At 41.8% G+C, this 14,556-nt stretch overlaps 1 protein-coding gene across 1 annotated transcript in view; it reads left to right on the top strand.

Moving 5' to 3' along the window:
* Positions 1–14,556, top strand: part of TRPM8 (transient receptor potential cation channel subfamily M member 8) — a 35,969-nt gene that overhangs the window by 15,834 nt on the left and 5,579 nt on the right. Inside the window, exons 14-23 of the mRNA XM_021400251.1 lie at positions 710–855; positions 1,603–1,715; positions 2,827–3,043; positions 6,142–6,233; positions 7,221–7,362; positions 8,184–8,355; positions 8,815–8,992; positions 10,296–10,486; positions 12,892–12,991; positions 13,847–13,880. Of these exons, the coding sequence (XP_021255926.1) occupies positions 710–855; positions 1,603–1,715; positions 2,827–3,043; positions 6,142–6,233; positions 7,221–7,362; positions 8,184–8,355; positions 8,815–8,992; positions 10,296–10,486; positions 12,892–12,991; positions 13,847–13,880 (1,385 nt within the window). The remainder of the gene's footprint in view (positions 1–709; positions 856–1,602; positions 1,716–2,826; positions 3,044–6,141; positions 6,234–7,220; positions 7,363–8,183; positions 8,356–8,814; positions 8,993–10,295; positions 10,487–12,891; positions 12,992–13,846; positions 13,881–14,556) is intronic.

Below are 14,556 nucleotides of genomic sequence, written 5' to 3'. Positions count from 1 at the left end.
CTACACTGAAAGTTTATTGCTTGTTACCAGAAAGTATCTCCTGCTTCACAAGGTGAAAAGTGCTTAGACTTTCTTAAAGTTATCTAGATCTCTTGGGGCTGACGTTGAGAAATGACCAGTGAGGTTTCTTTTCAAGATTGACTTGCAGTGTATATGGTAATACCAGCTGAAGGTACTGCTATATGTGTGCATCCTTGCAGTTATGGTTAAAAGCTGTTTAAAAAAGGCCTAGGAAAATATGCTGCTGGAGAGGAGCATATCCTCACTTTCCAGTATAGAATTCACCTTAATACTGCCTCTGTGTAAGGTGACTTAATATTACAGTTTTTCATCCAGCCCTGAATTCTATATGAAAGCTTAATAAATGCAAGTATATTACGTGTAAAGTGTATGCACGTGTTGTTTTATTGTGCTGAAAATTTGGAAAGAGTTCTTCAATCTGCATGCTTTAATGTTACATTTTTGAAGTCCGTGGAGGAAATTGCATCCCAGTTGGTGGAAAACTGAGTCTGAAGTTGGAGCTCAGTGTGTGAGTGATTTTGCTGGAAAGTGGATGCACAGGTATGCAGCAGATACCATATGAATGAGTGTTAATGCTGTAGGACAAATCTGCATAATTCCTGCTCTTTGAGCTCTACAGCTGTTGACAAATGGGCAGAGGCTTGGAAGAGGTGCTTTCTCCCCTTATGGAGCTACCTCTTTCCTCCAGAGCTGTTCACCGAGTGCTACAGCAATGATGAAGATCTAGCTGAACAGCTGCTGACCTATTCCTGTGAGGCATGGGGAGGGAGCAATTGCCTGGAACTAGCAGTGGAAGCGAAAGACCAGCAATTCATTGCACAGCCAGGGGTGCAGGTAATATCAGTGCAAAGATAGTGTGCATATTGCTGTAACTCTTGTGATCTGGGTGACTTTAGGAAGAAAAGCAAATATTCTTGCTGTCAAAATGCTGCATCCACATGAATAGCTTGTGGAAATGCCACGGCTCAGGCACTGTCCTCATGGAAGTCAGAACCTACAGGATGTGTTTCCCAGATGTGTGAACACCGAGCTTTGCATGGTTGTGGCAAAGCCCAGTCCTATTGTACTCTCAGGGAACCAACTTTTGCAGTGCTATGAAATGCATCCCACAAGAGCACTGATTGTGATAGGTGGGGAGCACTTCCCTTCTTGTGGCTTCCATCCCCTCTTGAAACTGGAAATGGCTGATTTTCCTACAAATGCTAAGTCGTGAGCAGGAGATTATGTAAAACAGTAAATCATTAAAAAAACTAATGATAAGGACTGCCCAAAGTGACTTCTCCCTTGGCACAACTTCTGTGTTCACACAGAGTGGATATACTGCCCAGTTTAAAGTGCCTTATAAATCAGTTCAAGGCCTGTTTAGCCTCACGTTCACCTCCTTGTCAGATAGACAAGAAAATGGCTGGACGAAGGAACCAGCACACTGTTTCTGATGCTGCTGTATTGTTGACAGGAATCAATGTTATTTTGTTTTTAAATCTCAAGGTTTTCTCTTCTAAATCAAATGTGCTCTGATAACATTCCTAAGTTATTTTGCTTTTGTTGAAACAAATGAGAATATTTTCTTCTTCCCCGCAGAATTTCCTTTCCAAGCAGTGGTATGGAGAGATTTCAAGAGATACTAAGAACTGGAAGATTATACTGTGTTTATTCTTTTTCCCTTTAATAGGCTGTGGTTTCATTTCATTCAGGTAATCAATTGGATTCTCATTAACAGAGTTAAAGCAAGTCAATTAATCACAGAATCACAGGGCAATTCAGGCTGGAAGAGATCTCTCAAGATCATCCCCCCTGCTACAGCAAATTGCTCAGAACTGTGTCCAGCTGAGTTTTAAATATCTCCAAGGGTGGAGACTCCACAAATCCTGTGGATAACCTGTGTTCGGTCACTCTCAAATAAAGATATGTAATGGCTGAAAAAGCCATGGGTTGTTTCCTCACTCTGATCTGGAGTTAAGATATGCCAATACACTTGTATGCCTGAAGTCAGTGAATGCAGAATGGCATTAAGAAGGGAAAGGATCTGGGGATGTTAGGTGACAGCCAGCTGACCATGAGCCAGCAGTGTGCCCAAGTAGCCAAGAAGGCCAGTGGCATCCTGGCTTGTACCAGCACTAGTGCAGCCAGCAGGAGCAGGAGGTGATCGTCCCCTTGTACACAGCTCTGGTGAGGCTGCACCTCAGTGCTGTGTTCAGTGTTGGGCCCCTCACTGCAACAAAGACACTGAGGCCCTGGAGGGTGTCCAGAGAAGCGCAGCGAAGCTGTGATGATCTGGAGCACACATCTGATGGGGAGCGGCTGAGGGAGCTGGGGTTGTTCAGTCTGGAGAAGAGGAGGCTCAGGGGAGACCTTAATGCTCTCTAGGACTGCCTGGAAGGAGGTTGTGGTGAGGTGGGGTTGGGCTCTTCTCCTGGGTAACAGCAATAGGATGAGAGGGAATGGCCCGAAGTTGCTCGAGGGGAGGTTCAGGCTGGGTATTAGGAAAAATCTCATGTCAGGAAGAGTGGTGATGCACTGGCACACGCTGCCCGGGGAGTGGTGGGGTCACTGTCCCTGGAAGTGTTCCGAAACTGTGGAGATATGGCACTGAGGGTCATGGTCAGCAGGCATGGTGGGGTGGGTTGGGGTTGGATTAGATGATCTCAGTGGTCTTTTCCAACCTGAATGATTCTATGATTTTCTTGACAGTGCTATCCTGTGCTAGACTTTGCAGCTTTCTAGTTTTAACTGTGATAAAGAGCACAAATATTTCCTGGCGTAAAAGCTGTGCTTTGAGATCTTTTCCCTCTTTTAATTTCTCAGGAAAAAACCTGTGGAGAAGAGTAAGAAACTCTTCTTGTATTATGTGTCATTCTTCACCTCGCCCTTTGTAGTCTTCTCCTGGAATGTTATCTTCTACATCGTTTTCCTGTTGCTCTTCGCCTACGTGTTGCTCATGGATTTCCAGAAGGAACCTACTGTCCTGGAGATCATCCTTTATGTGCTGGTCTTCATCCTGCTTTGTGATGAAGTGAGACAAGTAGGCAGCGCTTGAAAACCAAGAATGTTTAATGCTAGATTAAAAACCTTGTCTTGACAGTTTCCTCCCATACCATAGCTTAAAGCAGTGCAGACTGCTTCAGAGTTATAGAGTAACCACTGGGTTACTGGGTTGTACGTTCAGTCTGATGTCTGATTCCTACTTATGTCCCAACGGCTGTAGGCTTTTGGGCTACTGAGTTATTATACACACTGCTTTGAGACTGTATGGGTATGTTGATGCCTCTGGAGATGCTTCTCGGGGTTGCTTGGCTGAGGATGCCAAAACAGTTTGTCTTAACTACTGTTTTTCCTAGTCCCATATAGTCGCAAGTGCCTGCCTGGGACTGCCTACATTTTTGTGCTGGTGTTCTGTGGGAACAGTGTGCAGGACTGCTTTTATAGCCAACCCATAGATGATATTCTTCTGCTTTACATGTAAGTGGACCCCTTTTTGAAGAAGTCCTGGCTTCTACTAAACAGGAAATACTTCCTGGGTTAGATGAGTATTCCAGATGAGTTTGGGTTTGTTTGTTTGTTTTTTTCTTCCTTCCCCTGTGTGCAGTGGTTTTGGCCTGTCTATGAAGACAATAGTTTTCAAGCAAGCCAGTCAGTGTTCAGAATTGTGGGGACTTGAATCACGAGGTGCTGGGAACATCAGTGTGCTTTCAGTGTAGAGCTACTTTCTCCTTGTCCTATGAAGCAAATGAGTGCTTCTGGGTGATGTATGGATCAGGTCACTCTCCAATCAAATCTCTCCTGTGAACCTAAATGACATTGCTTAGTGTTGATACTATGATGCTTAAATTTCTATGCAGTCTTTTTCCTTTTTAATAGTCGTGGTAGTACCCTATATAAGCCAGCTTTACTTGCTAAGGAAAATGGGAGGAAAGTAAAAGATTGTCACAGTGGAAACAGTAATGGAGTGTTTGTTTCTGCTGGTTTAGGTTCTGGTGTCTCCGGACCTGTCAGTGTATTTCCTGTGTGTAGCCAGCAAAAATCCAGGGGAAAGTCTTAGAGGTAGAAACCTTTTTTCCTCCCAGTGCCACTATTTCTCACTAACCTGAGCTGGTAGAACAGCTTCAGATCCTGATGATTCCTTTAATAGCTAGTGGCCAGACTGTATCAGTTTGATTATGGGAGTGCAGGCAGCTAAAACAGAGACTTTAGTGAGGATTTAAACTTTAAGTTGATGCCCTGGCTTCAAAGCTATTTTGCTAAGGAGCAGAAGGCAGACAGTGTCCCAGCTCTATGAGCTTCTCAGGATACTTTCTCCCTCCCTTCCTCTGAGATAGATTGAACAAATATGGGTCCAATTCTGCTGTCAAAATAGTATCTGTGTCCTTAATAATTAAAAAAAGAGGTTTGTATCAGATTTTGCTTTCACATCAAAGGAAAAGTTAGGAATAACGTTGCATGCAGTCTAACTGTAGCTGCTGCAATCAGATAACTATTTTGAGGGAAAAATCAGTCCTCTGATAAAAGTAATGTGACTATGGATGTAACAACTACTAGAAATGCTTTTTTTCCTGCTGTCTTCTTTGTCTCATGGATGTAGCCTCCAATCAGGTGACTGGATAGATAGAAGCATCAGGCTTTAATACAGCTGTAGTGCAGTGCTGTGCCTATTTCTTTGTGAAAGGTATTTGGACCGTATGCATTATGTAAAACACCAGTTCATTGTCATTTCTAGTTGTCGGGTTTTTTTTGCTTTACTGAAAGCAAGGCAACTTATGTTTGGTATAGGGAATTCCTAGAGAGAGTCAACCCAATGTCACAGGTGTAAGATCTACTGTCCTTGCTCTGCACTCAACCTTTGCTAACTTAAATAGTAAGAAAGGTGCATATGGGTCCCAAGATACTGAAATAGTATCTGGTAATATCTTGAGCCTCGCAACCTGCTAGCTGCCAAATACTTTTCTATCTTTAGCAATGCATGAGCCACCGAGTGTCACAATTCTGCCTCATGAAGTGCTGATGCTCTTCCAGGAGTCAGGAAACTGCTCTCCATGTAGGCTGCAGCATCGTCAGCGCTTGTTGAATCTCCAGTTGTCTGCCGCTGCATTAAATTACTTTCAACAACTGCATACGAAGAGGTTGGAGTTGATTTTATTGATTACACAAGTCAGATCGTTCCAAACATGAAAAGGCTATGGAGTTAATGTAAGCAGCTGACATTCTGCAGAGCCTTTGTAATGGAATTTTTTTGTAATCAGGGCTTGAACTCTGTCTTCAGGACTGGTAGCTTAAGCTATCTCTGCCTTGGATCCAGAAGTTGGTTGCACACATTTTCAGTCCAGGATGCACTACTAGTCATTCAGTCTGGGAAACAGTAGAAGTTCTTGCTAGCCTTGTAGTCTTGAGTTAGAGAGTCCGGTAGTTAGAAGAATAAATTACATCTGCATCTGTGATCTAAAACGTATGCGTGTAGCCAGGACAGGTTACTGAACGAGCTCTGACGAAAGAGAAGCCAGGATACCTGAGTTGCCCTGAAACAGTTACCCTCCTGCCTCCCCACATTGTTTCAGCGGCTCCTGGTAGGTTGAAGCAAGACTCTTTTGACTCAATTGTGAGCAGTTTTGCTGGAGCATACTATGGTCTACTCGGAAGCTCCCTGAGCAGCATGTGTATTCATGTGATCCCTAAGCACATCAGTCTCAGCCTTCATCAGGAGCATTCCTTGTACCAGCATCCATGTGATTGGGTTGTGTCCTCTGAGCACAGTAACCCACACTGTGGTGCAATGTCTGTGGTCTCACTGCAAGAGCATTAACCTAGGACATCTGAGCTGTGGGAGAAAATGTGTTGGTGAGCTCTAGATGTAGAAAATCCTGAGATGTTAACAGTAAAAACATGTTGCCAGTATTTCTGGCATTGCTGGGTGTACTAAAAAACTCTTTTGGGGGAAATTGAAAACAATCTGGTGTAGCTGCTGTGTTTTACAAAGTAAAAGCAAGGAAAGAAACCTGATTGTTGCAGAGGGCGGAAGATTTACCCATCCAGTGGGAGAGGTGGGGGGAGGAAGTACTCATGTATGAGCACCTCAAGTAACTGGCCAGTGCTGTGTGACTGTCACTTTCTGCTCTTTTTCCATTCTAGTGGTATATGAATGGCAGTAAGTATCTCTCAGATCTGTGGAATGTTATGGATACCCTAGCAATCTTCTACTTTATCGCAGGGATAGTGTTCAGGTGAGTAGCATCTTTTCTTGTGGCCATTCTATGACCTTCCTTTCTTTCCAAGTTTTGACTACAATCCATAACTAGATTTTGGGAAACAATATGTTCCTGAAACTCCCTGTTCTTTATGAAGGCCACAAAAACTCCAAAGTCTTGATTTTAAATTATTAATGACAATTAAAGAAATAACAAGGTGATTGGAGGAGCATGCAACATTTTCTCTTTTTTGTTTAATGGAGGTTGAGTCTTTCCCTTGAATCAAAGTCAACTTCCCTAAACTCAGATCTTTCTGGGCTGTTGGGACAACCCTTCTTAATCTGGATTTGCATAAGCATGTTTACAAGGTGGTTTAAATGGACATAGATTTAATGACAATGCCTTCAAGTCTGGCAATACAAAGCATATTAAATTTTCAGGATAAAATGACTAATGTCCCAGATAGTCAGAAGCACTTTGGGATTTTTCCTGGCTCCTGTTATTGACTATTCAGTATGGTAAACTGGACTCTGACCTGTAGCGTGTTGTATTTAAGTGAACTGTAATTTTACTTGCAATAATGTAACAGAATGTCATCAGCTCACATAAGCTGTTTTACATGAGTGGGCGGATTAACAACTATGGCAAAGAAATGATGGTATTGTAATTGTTTAGTCAACTGTAATTTAGTTCTTGTAATCTCAGTGCAGCAGAGTTGTTGCACTGTGAGGAGGCTTAGGGAGTAGCTAAAGGTACAAGATTTCCTTGCTGTTAATATTAGAAAGGGAGAGGAGTCACCAATGGTATAGCTAAGATAGACTGTGTGTAAACATAGCAGGGATTAACAAGTTCTACTATAAATTATCAAGTGGGACTGGGTGGGAGAGGGCACTAGACCCTGAGTAGCTGTGCTGTTTTCCAGTTATTCTCTTTTCACTCCCTGTTCCAGTGTGTTTTTTTTTCCATTATTTTTCTATGCATTACCCAATACTCTTCTTCACTTTCTTTTGCTGTCTCCATCAGGCTTCACTCATCTGATGAAAGCTCTTGGTATTCTGGGAGAGTAATTTTCTGTTTGGACTACATAGTTTTTACTCTGAGACTGATCCATATTTTCACCGTTAGCAGGAATCTAGGACCCAAAATTATTATGCTGCAGAGGATGGTAAGATTCTGGCAGCTATTCAAGAGCATTTAAATAAATGATATGACAAGGTGTCATATCACCGCTGTTCTGCTGATGGCAGCAAGTTCACTCCTTCTGTTAAATCTGCTAAGCAGAATTAATTAAGATTTGAATAGGATCTAATTAAGAGCAAGGCCTTTTTCTCTTCCTCCATGCAAGATTGAATTTCAGTCCAAAAAAAGATTAGACTGAAGAACAGAAGAGAAATTTTTCTTCCTGGTAGCTTTTGTCTCACATGTTTCAAGTGTTTCGGTGGTGTGTTTCAGTCACTGGAGGAAGGTTGGTCTGTAACAACGGGAACACTTTACTAGGATATTGTCAGTCTTCACATATCTGTATGTTACTGAAAGCTGGAAATGTATGAAACCACTATCCAGAGTGCCGGGAATATTAATGCTAGTTTTAAGCCACCTAGGATGGCATTTACAGAAGCGTTGGCTGCTTTCACCTGACACTTGGCTGCAAGGTTTACTGTTACCGTTGTTCCACAAATAGTCTTTACACGTGGATCTGGATTTTGTGGAAGGAGCCTGTCTGATGATGATGGGCTGATCTGTATTCTGAAATGTCTTGTTTTTATGGTTGCGTAAACATTTTTGAAGTTCCCTCATGTGAATGGTCAATTATAACTGTATGTGTGTGTTGGTGGCTGTAAATCTGCATGAAAAGGGTGCTATCCACACAGGCTTTTCTGACACTTGCTTTCCACTGTCACATCATGTCAGGGAGAAAAATGATACGCATGGCTTGCAACACACAGCAGTGGGACACTGACACATTTGCTTGTTGTCCTTTTTCAGATGATAGATGTCTTCTTCTTCCTGTTCCTCTTTGCTGTGTGGATGGTGGCCTTTGGTGTGGCCAGGCAAGGCATCCTGAGGAAGAATGAGCACCGCTGGGAGTGGATATTTCGATCTGTCATCTACGAGCCATACCTGGCTATGTTCGGCCAGTACCCTGATGATGTTGATGGTAGCTATCATCTATGGTTGGTGGAAGGCTCTGTCCTTTCTGTGGTTGTCTAGTCCATTGTTTGAGTGGGAGAAGAATTCTTTCATCTGTGGTCTTCATGCAGTCGGCAGCTGACTGGTTGCCCAGGCTAAAGCCTTTGAAACAAGGACTGCCATGAGAAATCAATTCCTCCATGTCTGGTGGTTTCCAGCTGTTCAGTCCTCCCCTGCTACCACATGTATCTCTAGATACCAGCCTTCTTTTCTGCCTAGATAGCTGAAATAGCTGTCCATATTTGAGACACAGCATCTGCCCTTTTGTCCCCTTTTCTCCAAAGAGCAACAAGCAAAGTTTTATGTTTGATGGGGAGGGGGCAAAGAGAAGGCAACACGTGTTATGTTCAGTTGCGATATCTGGTGCTGGACCAACAGAAAGAGAGGGAGAAGGTTCACTGTTTGCTCTCCTCTCTTGCCCTTTGAGGTACCACCTACAACTTTGACCGCTGTACCTTTTCTGGGAATGAGTCCAAGCCCTTGTGCGTGGAACTGGATGCCAACAACCAACCCCGCTTCCCAGAGTGGATTACTATTCCCCTTGTGTGCATATACATGCTCTCAACTAACATCCTCCTTGTGAACCTACTTGTGGCCATGTTTGGGTATGTAATAGAGGAGTGATCATTTGTTTGTGATCACTGTATCAGTATCTCTCTGAGAAAGGGAATAAAGTCCTGGAAAGTGGCAGGAAGCCATGCCTTGGAGTCTGCCCATCTCATTTGCAGACAAACTGCTGGGAGTAGTCTGGACAGTATTCCCATCTCTAAAGAGAACTCTCAACTTAAGGGTGGTGTGGGTAGGTGAACAAGGCAAAATTATTCTTGCAGCAGTCTGATCAAAATGGGTACAGTGTCCTGGGATGAGTTACTACCTGTTCTTTTACTAATTCTCTAAGTATTCTCTGCATGTGTTTATCAAAAGGAACAGTGAAGTAAAAGGGGTTTGCCTCAAAAGGTTTGTTCATCTTTGTATGCTAAACCTGCTATGTCTGTATTAAGGAAGAGCTATGGGCCGCCATGAGGCCTCCCCTCAGCCTCCTCTGCTCCAGGCTGAACAAACCAAGGGATCTCAGGCGCTCCTCATACGTCACACAGCAGTTCCAGTTAATAAAGCCATAGCCTTATTATCATAAAAAGACTGCTGTAATAACTCATCCATTTGGTCTAACATGATTAATAGTTCTGAAATCGAGGATTGCACTTATGTAAAACAGATAATTTCCACCAGCGTACTTGTCAGTTAAAGTCCCATGTCATCTCATGGAAGGGTCCATGAGGATCCCAACACAGACATTTTGAAAACACCCACCTGCTATTTAATGACAACGGTAGAAGTTCAGGCACTCTGTGAACTCTTGGCTCTTGTGGCTTCAGCTTTGCTGGGATCATGCAGTACTTCAGTACAGCAGGTCTGATCCATGCTGGAAGCTCTCATTAATACCTCTACCAAAAATTTCAAGAGCTTTTCTATTTTATTTTTTTTTGTAAGTGACCTATTTTTATTATTATTTTTTGCTCAGAAAGACATTAGCTGGTGAATTAATGAGATGTAGTATCTTGCAGTGAAGCATTCTGTTCTCATGTGTTTCATGTGTTTAGACTGGAAGAAAATTGCCTAGAGCTAAGGTAGTGAAAACGTGTGGAGTACTTTCTCTCTGTTTCTAATTTTTGAGTTTATTTTTGGCTTTGGTTTTTTTTTTCTACTGTCTTAGTTCCATACATTTTCAGATTGCTCTAAAAAGGAATACACAAACTCAGTAGCCTTCTAACCAGTGAAAATGACCAGCTCCAGGATGACCTCACAAAAATACATCCTAGTATAACAAAGAGAAATACTGTGTAACTTTCCTCTGATGGAGTTCCTTGGTGAAGAGCTAATGATGCCTGTGTTTTCTTTGCCTGTTAGTTACACTGTTGGATCAGTACAAGAGAACAATGACCAGGTGTGGAAGTTCCAGCGTTACTTCTTGGTCCAGGAATACTGCAGTCGCTTGACTATCCCCTTCCCTTTTGTCATCTTTGCCTACATATTCATGGTGATGAGGAAATGTTTTAAATGCTGCTGTAAGAATGAAAGTAAAGAGCCATCTATTTGTTGTGAGTAGGACTACTTCTTACTTCTTGAAAGTTAACTCTGGCAAATGTGTTGCAACTCTTTCATGATGTGCTGTGCTTAAACTATGTAGTTTGGGCAGGAAATACTCAAGGGCAGAGTAGACTCTTGAGGAGGTGGGTGTAGTGGAAATGAGGGGCAGCTCATTTGTGTTCTCCATCAAATGCAAAACCACTTGAAATCTTTTTGATAAGATATGACTCAAAGCTTTGACTTCTTCTCAACTGCAGTCTTCCTTCAACTCGAAGTTGTGCTCTGTCTGGGATATGGGAAATTATACTGCTAACATCTTATGCTAAAAGTCTAACTGAATGTTTCAAAAATATTGCTTTTGTTGTGACTCTCACTCCTTGTCCCCCAGTAGCTTTGAGTTTGGTCTGGTTAGAGGACTTTTGAATTCTACCACGATACCTGCTCCATTTGAGTACTGTGCGGAGTTATTCAGTGCTTTCCTGTCCAAGCTGTTTTGGGGCAGAATTGCTTCATGTGTATAAATCAATCAAGTCTTCAAATTAATTGTATCATTTTAGAACTGCCAATGGCACTTGCTAGCTTTGGAGGTTTTTTGTGTTAGAGCACTGAATAAATTCATTCAGAGACTTCAGCCACTGAAAGTCACTTGCATGTTCTGCACAAAGAAAGTAAAATAACCTTTTTGTGATCAGCATCTGGTAGCATGTTCCTCCTGCACAGTTCCCAAGTGCATTTATGCCTAACTTTGTATGCTCTAAATGTTGAGGCAACTTGTACAAGAGATGGCCTTAGTCTCCAATTACTACTGTACCTCCTGGAATTTCTTTTTTCCTTACTATCTACCAGCTAATACAGCTATTAGCTGCAAGGGCAGCCTGGGAGCTGTTTTCTTCATAGGCTCTTCTGTCTGCTAGCACGTGATTGAATGAACTGCAGACACTTTCCTGGCCCTCCGGGCATGGACAAGTGGGAAAACCACCTCAAAAATACAGGAATGGTTTAGTCCTCTAGCTATCCCTTTATTTCCTTTATCAGAGGGCACAGATATGAATTGTTTTAACAAGCTTTTTTTCCCCCAACAAGTGGAATGTCTTCAATTATTAAGTGCCATTCAGAAGCAGAGGAGAGATCATAAGTTGAGTTAATTGACAGACTTATTTCCCTCCATCACCATCCTGACTTTTGCTGTGCAGCACAGGCAGGATTTGTTACTTCATTAGGACAAAGGCTGTATATCTTAGGGCTATAAAATTCCTTAGCGTTGACTAAAATGGTCTTGGCTGTCCAAAGCACTTCCCTTTTTTGGAAGGTTGTTTAACAGATATTTCTGCACAGATGATGCGCAGTTGTGCATCTTGTAGTGAAAGCAAATGAAAGAATTAATTAAAGCCAGAATGTCACTTTAGTTGAGGCATTGATGGAAACTGAGAGCTGCACGGAGAAAGCGCACTGCTGGATTGACTTGCAAAATCCATGCTTCCCTACTTAACACTTATAGGAATAATCTGGTTGGGCTTCACGTGAATAAATGCCTGTTGGTATCTGGGACAAAAACTGAGACTATGAGGTCGGAGGAGCACTGTGTAGAGGAATCAGGGCTTAAGTCATTTGTTGGCTGCACACCTCTGTGATTGAATTAAGCTCCCGAGGTGACATAAACACTGGTGCTTCTTTAGAGAGCAGCAGTTGGTCTGGAGTTGCCAACAGATAAGAGTGTCTGTAATTGATATACGGACCTTATACTGACTTTTGAGGGGGGAAAACTTGGCTAACTTTTATTGTTATTAAGACCCATATGGTTTGGTCTAATCCATTTGGAACAAGATAAAATGCAGAAATGTTATCCTAGAGGACTTTGATGCCTCTTAGTTTGTCTTGCTCTTTGTCATTCTTTAATTTACAGCATCTGCAGGCGATGCTTTTTAGAGAAGATAGTACTTCAGCATTTTGAAATGTTTGAATTGAATGGTAGGTTACACACGTTCTTAACAGATGTTGTTCTTAACAATTCAGTATGGGATAATGTAGAAACAGTGAATACAAACAAAGTCGAAACCCACGTAGAAACTTTCTGGAATGTCTTATGCCTGTGGGATGGCTGCTGTTTCATGAAGCACTAACAAAGACTCAAAAAAATTCAGAGGGACTTTTGTTTGTTGGTGTTGCTGTTTTTAACCAGTTCTGATTGCCAGGAGCATACAGTAAAATGCATTACGTTCATGTTTATCAGAACTTTCTCACAGATGGGAAGTGGGGGTGCGAGTGTTCTCTATGCAGAGAAGGTAATAGTTAGCTTCTGAATGCAAGCACTAACCCAGCCTTTGTGCATCTTGTCAATGGGGACACAAATTGACTAAATCTAGTGTTTTCTGTGTGCTTTTATTTTTGGTTTTTTTTTTTTACGTTCATTCCCCAGGCTCAAAAAATGAAGACAGTGAAACTCTGTCATGGGAAGCTGTCATGAAGGAAAATTACCTTGTCAAAGTCAATACCAAAGCCAGCGATATCTCAGAAGAGTATGTCTATCCTTCTTTGTCTTCATTCTGTTAACTTTCTGTTGAGTATTTTTAGTGATACCAAGTTTTCAGCAGCTCTAAATTTTTACAAAATATTGTGTATATAAATAATCCCAGCATAAACTTGAAAAATAAACCCACTATAAACTTGCTTTTTTATTTTTTAATAAGATTGTTCCTTTTTTTTTTTTTTCCTCTTTATCAGTTGCTGCACATTGGCTTCTGAAATAGTTGACTGGGCTGGTAAAATACTAAGACAACCAAATTGTGATGCGTTGATTATCTTTGGGATCAATCCCAACATTTTCAGACTAATAGTATAAGAGGAAAGAGAAATTAAAGGAAGGTAGAAAACAGCAACATGACCTGCTGTGTATGATGGGTTAATTTTGTAGCCAACTTCCAAGGGCTTCAGAATTTCCCTAAATCAAAAATAAGGGAAGAGCTGATAAGAATAGGTGGGAAAAAACAGTCTTCCATACTTCTCTGTCCTTGCTGTGGATACTGCCATTTACAAATACGTTAAATCTACACAAATGCACTCAGAGTTGGGTAATGTGTTTAAAAACAACAGTTGATGTTTTAAATTTGAAGTAGAAGAGTCTTGACAAGAAAGATGTAAAAGTGTAAAAGTGCAGTGTTAATGATAATTTGTATGTAGTTGCAGTGAACACTTACTAAGTGTAAGTAAACAATTTTGGCCAATGAGGAGTAGATGTCTCAGCTACAGATAAGCATTGTGAGGCAGTTCTGAACAGATTTGCAAGGGGAGGGTGGTTAGCGAAGACCTCAAGATTCCAAGACCTCCAAGACCTGGATTCAGCCCTCTCTTCTTTGTCGTCTTTCTGTTTTCAGGATGGTACATCGATTTAGACAACTGGATGCGAAGGTATTTGTGTTTCATTCTGCTCTAGGGGATGTACCTGTGTCTGGTAGAGCAGATAGTGATCTACATGGAAAATGAACCATTTGTAGTCTTTGTTGCTACCACCAGGACCCCATTTTCATGGCGCTTTTTTAATGTGTTCCTCTGCACCCTTGATTCTACAATGTAGCTTCATTCAATTGTGCTGGGAAATGAAGTAGAAAGATGCTTACTTAGCACTGGAGAAGTGTTTTTCAGTACCCTTGATTGTATGGACAGCACTAAATCCAACCATCCACAGAACTGCAGCATTCAGCTGTTTATGTGACCCTAGAAACACTGATGGGAAGAAGAAGCATCATTACACAGAATATACCCTTCTCAAACACATGTTCTATCAAGTTTAGCCTCTAGGCCAGGTTGCAACAGGGATCTCCGCTGTAGGCCTTGGTCATGGTTGTCTAGTGAATGCCACCTCTGGGGCTGCTCAAGATGGCCTTTAGGCTGTTGTTTCTCTGACAGTGCATCTGCACTGCTCTAGAATTTGAAGGCAGTTGCATATGTGAGAATGATTTCTCTAAAACATTTTTTTTTTCCTGAAAAATTCCAATGACTTCCCAAGGGAATAAGATTTTACTCTTCCTAAGTTGTGGTGCTAGAAACTGTTCCTTGGCTTGGCATCCCTGGACATTTGTGTAGC

The sequence above is a fragment of the Numida meleagris genome, chromosome 5, assembly GCF_002078875.1.
Source record: "Numida meleagris isolate 19003 breed g44 Domestic line chromosome 5, NumMel1.0, whole genome shotgun sequence".
Taxonomy (NCBI): Eukaryota; Metazoa; Chordata; class Aves; order Galliformes; family Numididae; genus Numida; species Numida meleagris.
Note: the sequence above shows the minus strand (reverse complement) of the source record. Positions and strands in the feature narration are given on the sequence as shown.